Below are 15514 nucleotides of genomic sequence, written 5' to 3' on the forward strand. Positions count from 1 at the left end.
TTTCAAGATTTGTAAGATTATTTTATTTATTTTTTTTTATTTCAATATATTTGTACGTGTTCATAATAACAATTATTTACGTGGTTTTCCTCTTTGTTCTGTACAGTGAATAAATCCTTCATATTTTTACAATTCCCACAGGCTAATTATTCCATTTTTACAAAATCAAAACACCTAGAGTACACTTCACAGCGAGGAGATGGCGCGGGATACGATCTTGTAAAAACTTTTTCCAAGTCGTTAAGAAACCTTGTAAAACGCTTTTTTTTTTTTTAATCTACACTAATCATAATTTAATACACATTTCACTTCGCAAATTCATTCCAATACAGTCACTTATTTTTCATTGTCCAAGAACTCCCATTAAAAAAAAAAAATGTATGTAAATTGTATTATGTCGTGGTTCTGTGTTAGCTAAACTCTATCAGTAACATTCAAGAACTAAAACTTAGAATAATGTGTTCTAGCGCAGCCTCCCCTCACTTGGCATCGGTTGCATATTTCTCTCGCACCGGAAACCAATTTCTTATTTTTTCTTTTGTGCTATGATTGGTCATTGGCCATTCACATTAGTTATATTAAATTCATTAAGACAGAATGTGACGCCTTGAGAATCCCTTCTAGTTCGACCAATATAAAGAGCCACAGGGGTACCATCGTAACGTACTACTCAAAATCTTTCAGTTAATTAGTCACACTTGTGGCGTTCATTCACAGACTCAATAGAGCAGTTTTCATTTGAGTGTCGTAAAACCAAAATCAAAGAAAAATAACTTCCTCTTTAAGTGAAGTCGGCAATGTTAATCGAGATTTTGGCGGAGCGCTAGTGGACGCGTCCGAATTGAATTGAATTGAATTGAAGTAATAACAAGCGGTGGGCCGAAACCAGTTCTTTCAAATCGATCCGATACGAGTACGATATTTACCGATATGTGGTATTTCTTATATCGATACCGTTATTGTGACGTCATCATCCAAGACTTCTCTGTGATGTTACCACCTACAATCTCAAAACACTTTCTATGGTTCGTAAACATTAAACAAAAAACACAGCGCTAGTAAGCGTTTCAACTTAAATTTTGATACTTTCTTCGAGCTTGGTGCAACAACGCATACACAAACGGAAAAATATTGGTTTTCGGCACTAAAACAGCCTTCAAATATTCAAGTGAGTGGTCACGTGAACAGTATGGTAAAGGGCGATTTAGACGGTACGATTTTGCCTACGATTTGTCGCATGCGACACGCTTACGCCATGCCTACAACACGAATCGCGTCGTGTAAATCAACCTACAACATCCTAACGACAGACGCACACAACACGAAAAATGTCGTAGGATTTTAAAACATGTTTTAAAATCCTACGACAATCGTAGGTAAAGGCAATGTTGAGTGGCGAGAGTTGTGTACGATTTTTGCATGACGCAAGCAGCGCGCGCTCTAGAAATCGCATGCGACAGTCGTAAGAGAAAATCGTACCGTCTAAATCGCCCTTAAGGGATCCAAACAGCTGATATTTCTCGAAAGTATCGAAACCCAAGTATCGAGTATTTGGCATCGACATCGGCCCTCCCTTAGTAACAACTCCTGCCAATCACAAGACGTAACCGTGCCATGAGCCAATCAGAACTTGAGGCAAATACATGCAACCGGCGTCAAGCGCGGGAAAACGCGAGGGAGCAAGTCACCATTGGTTTTGTTTTGTTTTCATTGGTTGAGAAAGTGGCACGTGTTTTGCCAACCAATCATAAATAGTAATAAAGCAAAACGACAGCAAAAGCGAAATTACTTTCGACACTCAATTGAAAACCGCTTTATTGCACTGATCTCTAGGTCGTGACTGAAGTGATCGAAGAGTATTCAATCATTAAAAAGAGCTTTCATTTTGAATGATAGCGATTTACATTCACATTCAAAAGTTAAAAACCACCTTGTTTATCGTAATAAACAGTACCAATGTAAGGAACGTTTCAGTAGCTTTCAAAAGAATGGTCTCACTTTGGGCTTTCGTTCACAGACTCAGAAGTTAAAACCAAGTACGTTCTGCTCAATGGCTTTCAATTGCATGGTTCTACTTCACGCCTGACGTTACCAAAGCCTCAACAGCAACAATCACGATACAACTTAAGGTTTGCAAGTTGATTTGGGACACGGTGTTCTCAAGGCAAGAGAGACTCCATTCAATGGCTTCTGTTGGTAGAAATGGATGAGTTCGTGAAGTGTTTTAAATGCTGGTCCTTTGCCGAGACTGAAGAAATACTGAGTGCCTTCACCAATGTCCTGAAACAACAAACAAGGAGGGAATTACTAATTCCGTTTTTGTGTAGTGCACTGTATAATGCTCTAACCACTATGTCGTCAGGCATGCAGCTAAGATTTGGAACGCTCTTTCGGATCAGTTCCGTGCCGCTAACAGTATTGGATCATTTAAGAACTTAATGTCCAAGATGGAGTTCTTAAACTTTATATTCTAATTGCGCAAATACATGTAAATACATATTGCTGAGTTGTAATATCACTATGTAATGATCTTGTGATCCGCTTTCAGGTTTAATAATTTTTTAACTGTACATAAAATTTTTTTTTCGTGGTATGTCTGTAAAGTAGCTGATTAGCTAAAAACATTTACCACGTAAAATAAAGGTATTGTATTGTATTGTATGCGAGAGTAAATAAAATGAAACTCAATAAAATAGAGCTCAATAAAAAAATAAAACAACACGACGTCTTTCTTAAATCATTTCATGTTTGATGTCAAATTAGGTCATGCTTTTTGGTAAAGTGTGTACGCTGCAACTGACAAAATCTATGGGACCAGAGCAAGTTCTACACGACAGTTTTCCCGAGTGGTCGCTCAACAATGCGGCTGTATTTATAGACAGCACATACCTGGACTAACTGACAGTGATATACTCTTCTGTTCATACAAAATGTCAGAACGAATACTCCTGCCACGCTGCTGCTTTCCCGAACAAGGAACAGGCTAGTGGGTCATGAACAAAAGAAACATGTTTAAACACATTGTAAACAGGGAGTCACTTTTAACAACCCTACTCAAAATATTGACCTTCAGTGAAAGCAATATAAATTCAGCGAGAAAACTCTACTGATACTGAACAACATTCACACATGATTTTTATTTTTGTAGCAAAATACGTGTGCGTCAAGTTCTAATTAAGGGGGAATTACACCTAAACGCCATTTTTCCGCCATTTGACATGGCTTTAATGGAAATATCTCGCTCACGTTTCAAGCAATCCAAAAACCCTATCATCATCCCGTGAATCTGTGTTGTGGGGTATTTTGTGAATTTTTTGGGTGATTTTTAGGTATATTTGGGAGGAGTAGTTTCTCTAGAAGGATTGGTAAAATTAAGAGAAATAAGAAATATTGAAGATTTAGTGAAGTTTTAAAATTAGAGTGTAGTTAATAATTAATAGACGGACACCAAGTTAGTCCACTAGCAACCTGGGCTGAGTTGCTCGAAGCATGGTTAGCGCTAATCATTGGTTAAGAGGTATTAAAACCTATAGGTTGTTATGGTATTTAACCCGGGTTAGCGCTAACCATCCTTCGAGCAAGGTGTAACGCCCCCTTAAAGTTACCACTGACTTTCTCTGTCTCGAGCACTCTTCACACTCCTTTACCTACCCGTCCTGTGCTCCAGCTGTAATCAGTAACGCAAGCGCCTGTTCTCTTGTAATCCGTCCATGATACCAGGGTTCTGACAAGAAAAGGTGACCTACAAACAACGTTTGAACGAGATCTGGATTAGAAGTGGGAAAAACAGGAACCGTTTTCAAGCGCGGGAAAAGTTGCAACCGATGTTGCCAAGCGATGGAAAACATTCCGCCAAGCACGAGGAGCGTGCTAGTGACGCAAAAGATGCCAAGCACGGGAAAACACACGTAAGTCAAGCCAGGATTCGCTTTAATTTTGCTCTTAACCTAGATGAAAAGCCATGTTAAATGTAAGTAAGTAAGTGAACTTTATTTAGACAGGGTGGCCCAATCAGCTACGGGGCTGTTATCCTGAGGGGCCCTGTATACACCTAAAATAATTATTATTATGGTATAATTATTATTATGGTATGTTTGCTTTTAAAAATGTTTTCAAAACATTTATTCAGTTGTTTCAGTTATTGCATAGGCTCCCACGTCCTCAATTTTGGGTGAGACTCATGGGGTAATATGACCCCCTAAAAACGCACGCGTGGGAGGCTAATTAAAAGACCGGACTCGAGAGAGCGGCGGAAATCGAGCCTAACTGGTCTGTGTGTAAGCATTTTTTTCTTTACTTTAAGCCACTTATTTTGTGGTAACCACTAGGAGTGTCCCTCGTTATTTAAAAAGCATTAAAATCCATCAAAAACAAAAGCAAATTCTTCTTTCGTTCTGACATTAAGCTGCTTACCTGGAACAGCAGTGCCGGTTGGGATGAAATGATCAGATGATATACGATGAGTGAGTTTCTGTGAAAGAACAAATTAAAGCTAGTTTAATACCTCTGCCAAGTAACAGCACATCTTTTACACCATCTCCGTGACTTTCCTCTCTCGATAATGGATTTTTAAGTTGGAACGGGTTCTTCCCAAACGAGGAAATTGTCGGAATTTTTTGGGAGATGACAAACAAACAAAGAGTCACAACAACCGAAAACCTTGGTTCAGTTTGATGTGCAAAAAGCAAGACCAGCTCCACCAGAAGAAATCCCGGTAGGACCTAAGACAAGATTAGAGGCGTTTATATTCTAGTACGAATACGACCACGAATACTAGATTGACTTAAAAGTTTTTAGCGAAGTACTAAGAAGAGATATATCTCAGAAAGCTTCATTTTACGCTTTGTGAGCGACGAACTTGACGCAGTTGTTTTGAATGATGATAGCGAAGCCCTTTTGTGATTCCAAAAAGACAAGATCATCAACGTTTTGAGGATTTTTTTTCGCCACTACGCCGTTCTCACAAAAACTCGTAGTAAAATGATGACGGCTATCTCGTTTTCCCGCCAAAATGAAACTGGTTCACGCGTGCGCACTCTTTTTCTATTGCTCAGGAAAAAACTCGTAGTCCTGTAAAATGACGACAGCTATCTCGTTTTCCAGCCAAAACAACAATGGTTCACGAGTGCGCACTCTTTTTCTATTGGTCAGGAAAAACTCGTAGTCCTGTAAAATGACAACAGCTATCTCGTTTTCCCGCCAAAACGACAATGGTTCACGCGCGCACTCTTTTTCTATTGGTCAGGAAAAACTCGTAGTCCTGTAAAATGACGACTGCTATCTCGTTTTCCCGCCAAAATGAAACTGATTCACGCGTGCACACATTTTACCTACTGGTCTGGAAAAAGGACTCGTACTCTTAAGTTACAAGCTAAAGGTCACGTGTTACGTTCTGTACTTACTGCTTTGTTTCTTGTGTTGGCAAGTTCCTGTATTTCTTTGCTGTCCGTAATGACCCTTCCTCTTTCACCCGTAAAATCCATAGCTACCTGTCCTTCCTTTATGCTTGTGCTTCCTTGCTCTCTCTCGCTTACGATGTTCTGTAATGTGAGAAATAAACCAATAAGCCTTTCAATGCGTGGAAAATGGTTAAAAATGTCACATACTGAGACGCTGAAAACAAACTTCACTTAACAATGCGCTGATTTAATCCCCAGAACTACCTTCTACCACAGAGCAACCATCACCACTTAAAAATACTGCTCAATAGTTTTAAAGTTAAATTCATGAAGGTAATACTTAGGATTTCACGCACGGATACAGATTGAAAAGTTAGAACCATCTTGTACAGAAGAAAAAAAAAAACCCTGCCTCACAGTAAATTTAAACTACTGTTTCAGCAGCGTTCATTTGAATGAGTAGCTTTAGGATTTCATTCACAGACTAAAAAAGTTAGAACACCTTGTTAACCGTAATAGAAATCTCTACAGAAAAGTTCTGCTCAGTAGGTTTCACTTGAATGTTAAATCTACATACTCGAACAGCAGCTCCGCACAGCTTGTGGTGCAGCTATGCGGAAGTTGACCCAGTGCAAACCAGGGTTTACGCTATTGTGTCCCACGCTCCAATTTACCGCCCCCCCCCCCCCCCCCCTTCCCGCCCCCTTGATGGTCAATTTGTGATCCTTAGTTATTAATAGGAACTCAGACAGGAGGGGCGTGGGGACAAAGTAAATTAGCATTTACTCTCCTAGCAGACATAAAAGGGGAGGGGGAGGGGGGATAGGGCGTCTCGTATGGGTCTTTTATTCCAATTCGCGCTCCTTCCTCGTGGGTCTTCACTTGAAGGTTTACAGTTTTTAATGCATCACGTAAATTAACTGCATTCTAGAGCAATATCCATGCACTGAAACAAGCAATCATGATTATCTTGATTGAAGGTATCATGTCCTACTGCAGAGCAATTAACACTTGAAGTTTCTCGCTTACAACGTCTGCTCTCGGTATTGTAAGCAGAATGCCGATGGAAAACACTATGCATTGTAAATATTGTACGTACAACTCGGGAAAAATGAGAAATGTCTTAAAATCGCAACCTGGTAGACCTGTAATCGTCAAGAATCACAACCTTTGCCTGGTTTGATCCACCCACTCATTTAACTTCACGTAGATCGATGGAGGTAGATAGTTTATCAGTTGCGCTTAAAACCATGCAGCCACCAGCAAATAAGGCATTGAATATACAACAGAATGCTCAAATCCTACTTAAGGAGATCAGACTTTAAAAGCAACAAGAAACAACACCACAAACATGAAGAGCAGCAGCACGAAACCGTGAAAGATAAGGCGGGAGTAATGAAAATTATTTAATGGTAAACTAATTACCTTGAACGGCAAACCGTACGCAACGAGAAGCTTATTCATCGTCAACGTTCACCATCCATCCAACCAGATCGTAAAAATAAACAAAAAATTCGTCCGTATTCCAGTAATTCTACCAACCGCTCACAGGTTACGAATTTTGAGTCACCAAAACTACTTAAATTACTTCAACATCACTGAATTCTCCAAAGACGGATATTTTGAAGAAAGGCTAGCCACTGTGAAGCTAGCCAAAGGCTATTATGCTTTATAAAGGAGAGACAATATCAAAGGAAATACATTTTGCTTTATGTCATCATCACTTTAAAAACGATCGCTTTTGACATGAAACCCAGTTATTAAAATTCCATCCCCTCAAGATGAGAAGTATTCCCTCAAATCCGATTTTTTATCGCGGATCGGAGGTGGTTTAAGTGCTCTCTAGGCCGATGTGTTATCCAAATTATAAAGGTTTGAAAATGCATTCCTGGAGTCTTCGGATTCCAAGTATCAATGTAGCCGTTTATTCTCTTGACGAAGTCCTAAAGCGACTGTTCAGATAAAAGATATGTCAAGTTGCTAGGCAGTGCCTTGCTGTGGCGGTTTTTACTGTGCGGTACAAGGTTGTTATGATTCCCTGAAAGCTAAGCTGTGTCGCGCAGTGATTACGCTATGGAAGGCAGTTCAAACATTCTAATTTCGTGAATGAAAGGTATAATCAGTCGGTGAAAGAAGTACTTTTACTGTGGTGCTGTTTAATGAGCCTGCTGTACAAGGTGCATGGTTCTAGCTTTTCAGCATATCTTGTGGCACTCGTGTAAGATGAAATGAAATTATTTTTAGAGTGCTAAAGTGAGGGCTGCTGTCCTTATAGTTCCCCGAGCTTGCTGCCCTGTGAGGAAACTTTTTTGTAAAAGAAAAAATATTCCACCTCAGCAGGATTTGTATCACGAGTATGTGCATCACCTGCATGCGGATAAAATCCAAAAGTGTACAGTACTTTTCAACGATGCTTCTTTCTTTCAGTCATGCCTCAACAGTAGCTTCAGGTAAAACAACAATTGTGTTATTGTCCTGGCAACGGGTATACCCAATTCAAGAAACAATTTTTACACGAATCGATCATGATCAATATAGAACCAACGCCTTTAATTACTTGAAATATTAGAAATATCATGGATGAAGACATGCACAAGGAAAACATTTTATATTTAGCCCAAGAAAAATGGAATTCTATTTGAGGTAGTATTACTCAACCTTAATGAGATTGTAATACGTGACCACCCACAGATAATACTGATATTGGTTCAAGACCACGAGCGCCGCAACAACATAATCAGGACCTGGGAAAAATTCACGAAGGCGTCATTTTACTACAACTACCAGAATCCTTCAGTTTGTTGTTTTATCTTGCAAATTAGGGATATTGTTGTCTAAACCTCACTGGGATTACCAAATTATAATACGAAAAGAAAAACGAAGAGGATTATGGTAGTTGTAGTAAAATAAGCCATCGTAAATTCTCCTATTGATCACCTTTGGTGGTTTTTCACAAGAATGCACCGCGTAAGCTACCAGAATGCACTGCGCACCAGCAATAGACGAGGACGTGGCACAAAGTTTTCCTCGACTGCTCACAGTTCCATTCTAAACAGTACAGCAATTCGGGTTTTTCGGTCGCACGTTCTGCTATTTACAAAATGCCTGCTGACTACCTTTTCCTTTTAAATGAGAGACATGAGAGCATGGTCCATAACCTGGGCCAATTTTTTGTGCAGCTTTTGTGACAATATTCTGTTGCCAGACAAGTTGCGCTAAACAATATCTACTGTATTGTAAAAATATCAAAACCTTTAATACCAAACCAGACATCAAAACGAACTAGAATCATCTGTACTGATTGACGGTATTCAAACCATAACCCTGAGTTCAAGCAGGGGATATTGATAACACTAAAAGCGGATTCCGATTTCCTTCAGCACAGTAATTAGAGAATGCTTCACTTGCAAACGGAAAAAACAGTTCCTTATCTCGAGAAACAATATCTTTCCGGTAACCAAAACTTTAATTTTGCATTAAATCTCTTTTTTGTCTTGTGCAGGAGTAATTAAAAGCTAACTATAGAAAACTGTGAGCTGGCATGCGAATACATAAAACAGACAACAAGGAATATTCGTGCTAACTAAATCGATGAATAAATGAATGCCTGAGGCAGTTATGCACGCAACTTGTGCAGTTGCGAAAAGTAAGCCTGGAAAAAACTTCAGGCTTCAGTGAACGGGATTCGAACCCATGGCCAAGTATAGTGCTCTACCAACTGAGCTATCAAGCCAAGCGGGAGCTGGTCACTTTGTGAATTCGTAGTTTACCCGCAGTGGTGGTGAGATGAAAGTGAAATAAATGAAATTCATACATTTGAACTGTAGGTGAAAGAATTGATAAGTGACTCGAATGCAACCATTCTCACTTAGAAGCTCAGCAGTCTGGAGTTGTACTGTCAGAACATTTTAATGGCTCATTTCCTTCGGGATTACAAATTCTCTCTTCCTATACTAAAAGCTAGATTCACAGGAAAACTCCGAATTCTTACACACAAAGAAAACTATTTCTGATCTATTTCAAAACTAATAACCGCAATAGGTTATTACAGGGCGCCACGCCTCTTGTGGCGCGATCAAATAACGTGTCCAACAAAATTCTGTTTTCACCAAGTTCAGGCTGATTGTTCATATGAAGGTTACTTCAGTTTCTCGGCATATACTCACAAACCTCGCTCTCCTTGAGGTACAATTCTTGCAGTCGCAAGAAATCCAAAGATGGCCGCTGTATATTTTATTACCACAATACCTTGCGAACCTAACATAGCCAATAGGCACATAGAAAGCCATATTTTTTTCTTGCGAAATTCGCTTATGTACTAACAATTTTGTGTATGCTATGTTTAAAGTTTTTAGAACTTTTCTGTACGTTTTTGGGCTTTCATACGCTTCGAATTACGGCTAAATGTACCAGTCGTCATCTTCTTCGGTGCGGCTCCTGAGGGCCAATTGGGCCCCATTTGGAGATTCTAACTCAAGGGCCTTTTTCACGAAAAAGGGTGTAAGATATTTCAGCTTGTAATACAGAACATAAGAATTAACAACAGAGTTACGGCCAGGAACTCTTCCTAAGTTGTTTTGAAAGGAGATTACGACTCACCTGACGATTACTCTCCGAAGTCTGCTGATCGTGATACTTCGTGAGCTTCGCAAATTTTCGGAGCATGTCGTCGTAATTCTGTCGAAGTTGCGGTCCAAACTAAAAGGGAAACAAAAATTGATCTCTGCGTCAACAAACACAAACAAACAAAGATCTTTTGCGATTCAGAGCTGATTAGTTTTCATCCGATAATGGCGTAGGGTGCTGTTAAACAAGAAAAGCAGTAGAAATCTTTCACTGCTGAGAGAAACCTGACTCAAGAAATCGGTGTGGTTCCGTGACTTTTGAGGGCATTCAAAGTGGATTTATGTGGTACTGTTAACTGCGCTTACCTAATCAAGTGTGACAACTCAAATCAATGCCACTGGATAGTCATGCTGTACAGGGTGGCTCGACTCATGTGTTACGATTCTCATGAAAGTCGTATATTTTCCTTCAAATTTGCGATGATTTGTCAAATACGCTTAGATTGATTTCTTGCCAGATTAACAAGGGTTAAAGATCAACTGGAGCAAATTAAAACGCGGATTAAAACGATACTTATAGTCATGCTGCCGGCGTAAGAAAGACTACTGAACTTCTCAAGTTCCAAGCAAAAAAAAAAATCGTTTATCATGATAGAGGCGAGCGAAAATGTTCAAGCTACTTTCGTATTTGGTGATAAAAACGCCAAGACATAACAAATGAGTGAAACAGATGGCACATGAACATGAATGCTAATAAATCGGTGCTACACCGCTCCATTTCACAGTGCCCACAAAGATAAGATAAGCAGTACATTCAAAAAATTATGATAGGTTCGTGTTTCTTTGTCAGGAGGCATTCGTATAGCCAAAGGCATAGAAGATCGCTTCACCATTCTTCTTTCTTTAAAGATCAAGTTTTCCTTGCGACAAAATGAGGAGAGCTCAGCGCACATTTTGATGACAGCGTAACAGGCCAACTCCAAACGCGTTTGGAGTCTGTTTTGTCGTGATCGATCAAGCTGGAAAACGCATTCCTTGAGGTTTTTCCTCTGTTTGTCAACTGAAACGAAACATTTCATCCTCCCCCAAAATTTTTAAGTGTAGAACGTATACCAACAGAGAAAATTGCTGATTAATAGCTTACATTATTTTGTGAACTTCATCCACGGAATCGCAAGTCTGTACCACCTTGTTTTAAACGGTACTGTAGAACAGATAGCTTCTGATTTGAGTGATGTGATTATCAACCGATGTGATTCAACACGGTACGCCAAAGCCGGGAAACTTCTTATCGATAGCTCTCTTTTGATTAGTCACTACCTTGTGGAGCGTAACAAACAGCACCACAGGAAAGCACTGTCCAACTAGGTTTCCTTCAAATGGTCACACTTAAGTATTTCATTCACAGACTCGAAAGGCCGGGTACAGCTACCTTATACACCATAATAAACAGCACCACTGGAAAGTACTGCTTAGCAGCTTTCCTTTGAATGGTCACACTTTAGGATTTCATTCACAGACTAAAAAAGGTAAAGCCACCTTGTACAGCATAATAAACAGCACAACAGGAAAATTACTGCACAGTAGCTTTCCTTTGAATGGTCACACTTTAGGCTTTCATTCACAGACTCAAAAGGTAGAGCCACCTTGTACAGCATAATAAACAGCACAACAGGAAAATTACTGCACAGTAGCTTTCCTTTGAATGGTCGCACTTTAGGCTTTCATTCACAGACTTAAAAGGTAGAGCCACCATGTGCAGCATAATAAACAGCACCACAGGAAAATTACTGCAACAGTAGCTTTCCTTTGAATGGCCACACATTACGACCTTAGCTACAGACTGAAAAGTTGGAGCCACTCCAGAAAGCAAAAGGATTAACAGCAAGCATTTGGTGAACAAATTCAAAAAACACTTCACATCTACCCGTTCTTGATGACTCTTTCGCCTGCTTTCGACTTCTACTGTGTTTGCACACAGCTCATAAGAAAAACGACGAAAGTTCCTGAGCAGCTCAGCACAGTAAGGTGGATTATAATAATTATGTGTTTGCTCTACTCTTGGCATAATCTGCAACTTATAATTAGCCACAGATCAAGGAAGTTGCAGTCTCCTAGGCAACCATTAGGAGCTGACAGGAAGTTGATGCTTCGCTGTCAGGTCAATCGACGATGCCACGTACGTAGGGCTGTCGCGACAATGAAACGGGAAAAAACACAGACAGTGTCGGATGCAAGTTTTTAGAATTGGCACAGGAAACAAATCACTTGAGTGCGAAACAAGATACTTTCGGAAGGCAGAAGCAAAACAATATAAAATGAAATAAGCCGTAGAATTCAATAATGATAACTTGCGCATATTTTTTCAAACATGTTCCACCTTTCAATTTACGTAGCTTCATGACCAACAGGTCCATGACGTCACCACATGCGTCGCAACCTTAAATGCATTTATTTGTGGCTATATATCCTTTGTTAATTTGAAACCCTAAATTTTCCCAATGCTTCATAACAGCGTGGCCTTGAAGAGGGCGCTGGACTCAACTTATCACGTTCTTTCTTTGGACACCCAATTGTATCACTGAAGCCTAACGTCAATCCCCCTGGCGTGACAATTTTATTACGTCACGTTTTTCTGCCGCCACGTTCGCTTTTGCTCAGTTTATGTTCGACTTCCGTTTGTTAGTTTATAGCTACAATGACATCCGGTTTTGAAGAGCGGAATTTCACTCTCCAAATATACTCTAATCCTGGGAAAGCACTGGCAAGGTTTCAGTGTGAAGGGAAAGCCTTAAGCTTTTATAGGGTTTAAGCAAGATGGCGAACACCGTCGTCTACTACCCAGAAGAGGGGGGTGAATAGGAGTATGTAAATCCGCTGATCCGCTAAAATTAATGGCTGAATCCGTCGATCCGCTCAAAAAATCAACTAAATCCAAATCCGCAAATTGTTTGCCGCGTTAGATGATACGCGAGATACAAAGGGACTTCAGTTGTTGGAGTTGCCTTGCGTGATATTGTGTTTTAGCTTTGAGGATGACTATCAACGAAATATTTATGTAACCAACGTCTGTATTGAAACAAAATCTTGTACATAAGAGAAAAAAGAGCAAACTTGATCTTCCTAACAACCAAAATCCAAAATCCGGGCCCCAAAACTGTATAAAACCGCGATCCGATGTGATCATAGGAGCCGCAGATCCGTTAAAATTTCGCTCTGAATCCAGAATCCGGGCTAAAATATTCACCAAATCCGCCGATCCGTAGACCTATTCACCCGCTCCCAGAGAGACAAGAAGAAGCTGTTTTTCAGGATACTTTCAAGACAAGAAACTCAAGCCTTCCGAGAACCCATTCAGTGAAGCGTTAAACATTTTATTTCTCAATTTATTTCAATTTTGTTTTCAACTTTTGTGCGCTGCGGAGGGATAAATTTGGTAGATTTTGACTGGCTTCTTCCTGGGTCTCTGAGCCTTGAAGGACACGATTACGTGCAAAAACAGTAACATATGGAAAACCGTACATTATGTCACACATTAGGCACCTAGATGTTGATTTAGCTTGTCCACGCACCACATTGGCTAATGACGAATATGTAAAAGATATAACCAACAAATATTTATAGAAAGCGCAAATTTAAATACACCTCTTCTATGTAAAAAAAACTTGCAGCCTTGTGATTTCTTACGCACATCGTATTTATAGTCCGTGAACTATACCTTCACGATAAGGAATTTAATCAACCCGGTAAGGCCAGGGCCATTAACTAAGACTCGGAAATTCACTCTCACATGTGTTTGCCGATAATATTAGCACCTTACTTCTAATTACACTCATAAACTATCGTGTTTTGGTTTACCTTTGCAATCCTGACAGCCATCTTCCAACTCATCAAAGTTTTCTCGTCATCAACGGAAAAGCACTTAAGATCCTTCAGCTCTCGCGCTCTGAAAGGCTGCCAAAACCAAAGCAGAACAATACGTGCTGAATCAAGGAACTGACGATAACAATATTCCAGGAATACTGGGAAGCAAAATCTTTTCTGCTGTGATAAATTTATCTGGCAGTAATAACCTATTTTTAATCTTAGGTTTTTTGTTTTCTGTCTTCTATAAAAGGTAAAGTGTTGTAACCAGTCATAGCTGCGGTTGTATAACAAGGAAAGATTCTGCTGAGAATCTTTCCGGTTTGCGTGATGTTAAAGTAAGTGAAAGCGAGCAGAACCGGCTAGCGGGGGAAGTCTCCTCAGGGGAAGACCCTCAAGTTTCTGTTCCTGCCTTGATGTATACGACCTCAAAAGTCTCTAGCTTTACTATTTTTAGTGTTACTTTGAATGGCAAAAAAGCATAGTTGAATCGATGGAATCGTCAAAATAATGGTTTAATTTTGTTAACAATATCCCCACTCGTGCACAGAAATTAAATGTTAATTATGTTTGGCTGCGGATGGCTAGGATAGAAATGGATTGCAACTTGAAAAAAAAAATGGCCAATTTTTTCAATTTCGTCCCGTGTGCTGTAGAGAAGCCGCTAAAATGACTATATTTAGTTCTTCCTTAGAGAAATCCCTTAATATTTTCTTTCCGGTGCTCTAACAGCAATTTCATGTTAAAAAAAAGGTTCTTTGTCAAATATTCGAGCAGTTAATTGACCAAAAAAACAGAAAAATCGCCATGACAGTGCCTTTTGAAATCTAGCCATGTATAAACATATTTGCGTTGTTTTCCGGCGCTTAGCGCCGTTGTATTTTCTTGCATGTTTTTACTGAGTTCTGATTGGCTCATCACAGCTCCAGGAGAGGGAATTGTTTGGCACGAAAGCCTAATAAACCACTCTATCAATAATTTATTAAGAGCACATTATAATATTACAACTAAATAAGAATTACTCACCACAATACAGAAGCAGTGTTCTGTTGGTGACTTGTGTGATTTTTTAGGATTAATGAGGATGTTGTACAGATTTGCTCCATCAAATTGCACATAACATTCCAAATCTTTAGAAGCCTAAATAATAAAATACACAGGTCAAGAAAGCAGATCAGTGACTTTGATATAATTACTTTAAACACAGCCAGATAAATCTCTAAACCATTTAGAAGAAATATAACTGTCCATTTGATTGGTATGGGGAGGATTTTTTCATTCTTTAACCCAAGGCAAATTATACATTCAAGGAGTCTGGGGTTGGTTGCATGAAAGTTAACCTCGGATGCAATTAAAAAACGTGGGGCGACCTTCGCCATTTGCAACATCTTACATTGCTGGTAAAGAGGACAAAAGAATGAACAACAGAACAATGCTCCCAACCCTACAAAACAATGCATCTGCAGGTTATCAGGGTCCAGTGAAAATAGAGCTTTTGAAGAGTGCAGGTCTACTTAAAGTGTATGATTTTAACACAACATGTCAGCAGTTACACCAGAATCCAGAAGCTCTTTGGCCGGCAGCTCGTCACCAGGAGAGATTCTGGGAAAATTGAGAATAATTAAATTTTTTCTTTGGCTTCCCCTTAATGGCTCTGCCCCTCACTTGCATTGTTTTACCGCAGAA

General features: G+C 39.6%; 1 protein-coding gene across 3 annotated transcripts in view; it reads right to left on the minus strand.

Annotated features, from left to right (window-relative positions):
• The window catches only part of LOC146461661 (growth factor receptor-bound protein 14-like), a 21726-nt gene continuing 6212 nt past the window's right edge, over positions 1-15514 (minus strand). For all 3 annotated transcript variants that reach the window (XM_085086516.1, XM_085086518.1, XM_085086517.1), the window contains exons 9-16: positions 14855-14968; positions 13823-13918; positions 9999-10097; positions 5403-5540; positions 4414-4471; positions 3652-3742; positions 2890-2983; positions 1-2280 (exon numbers count right to left, since the gene is read on the minus strand). In XM_085086516.1, the coding sequence (XP_084942642.1) occupies positions 2125-2280; positions 2890-2983; positions 3652-3742; positions 4414-4471; positions 5403-5540; positions 9999-10097; positions 13823-13918; positions 14855-14968 (846 nt within the window). In that variant the 3' untranslated portion in view covers positions 1-2124. The remainder of the gene's footprint in view (positions 2281-2889; positions 2984-3651; positions 3743-4413; positions 4472-5402; positions 5541-9998; positions 10098-13822; positions 13919-14854; positions 14969-15514) is intronic.

Source organism: Pavona decussata, unplaced genomic scaffold (genome assembly GCF_977016875.1).
Source record: "Pavona decussata unplaced genomic scaffold, jaPavDecu1.1 SCAFFOLD_195, whole genome shotgun sequence".
Taxonomy (NCBI): Eukaryota; Metazoa; Cnidaria; class Anthozoa; order Scleractinia; family Agariciidae; genus Pavona; species Pavona decussata.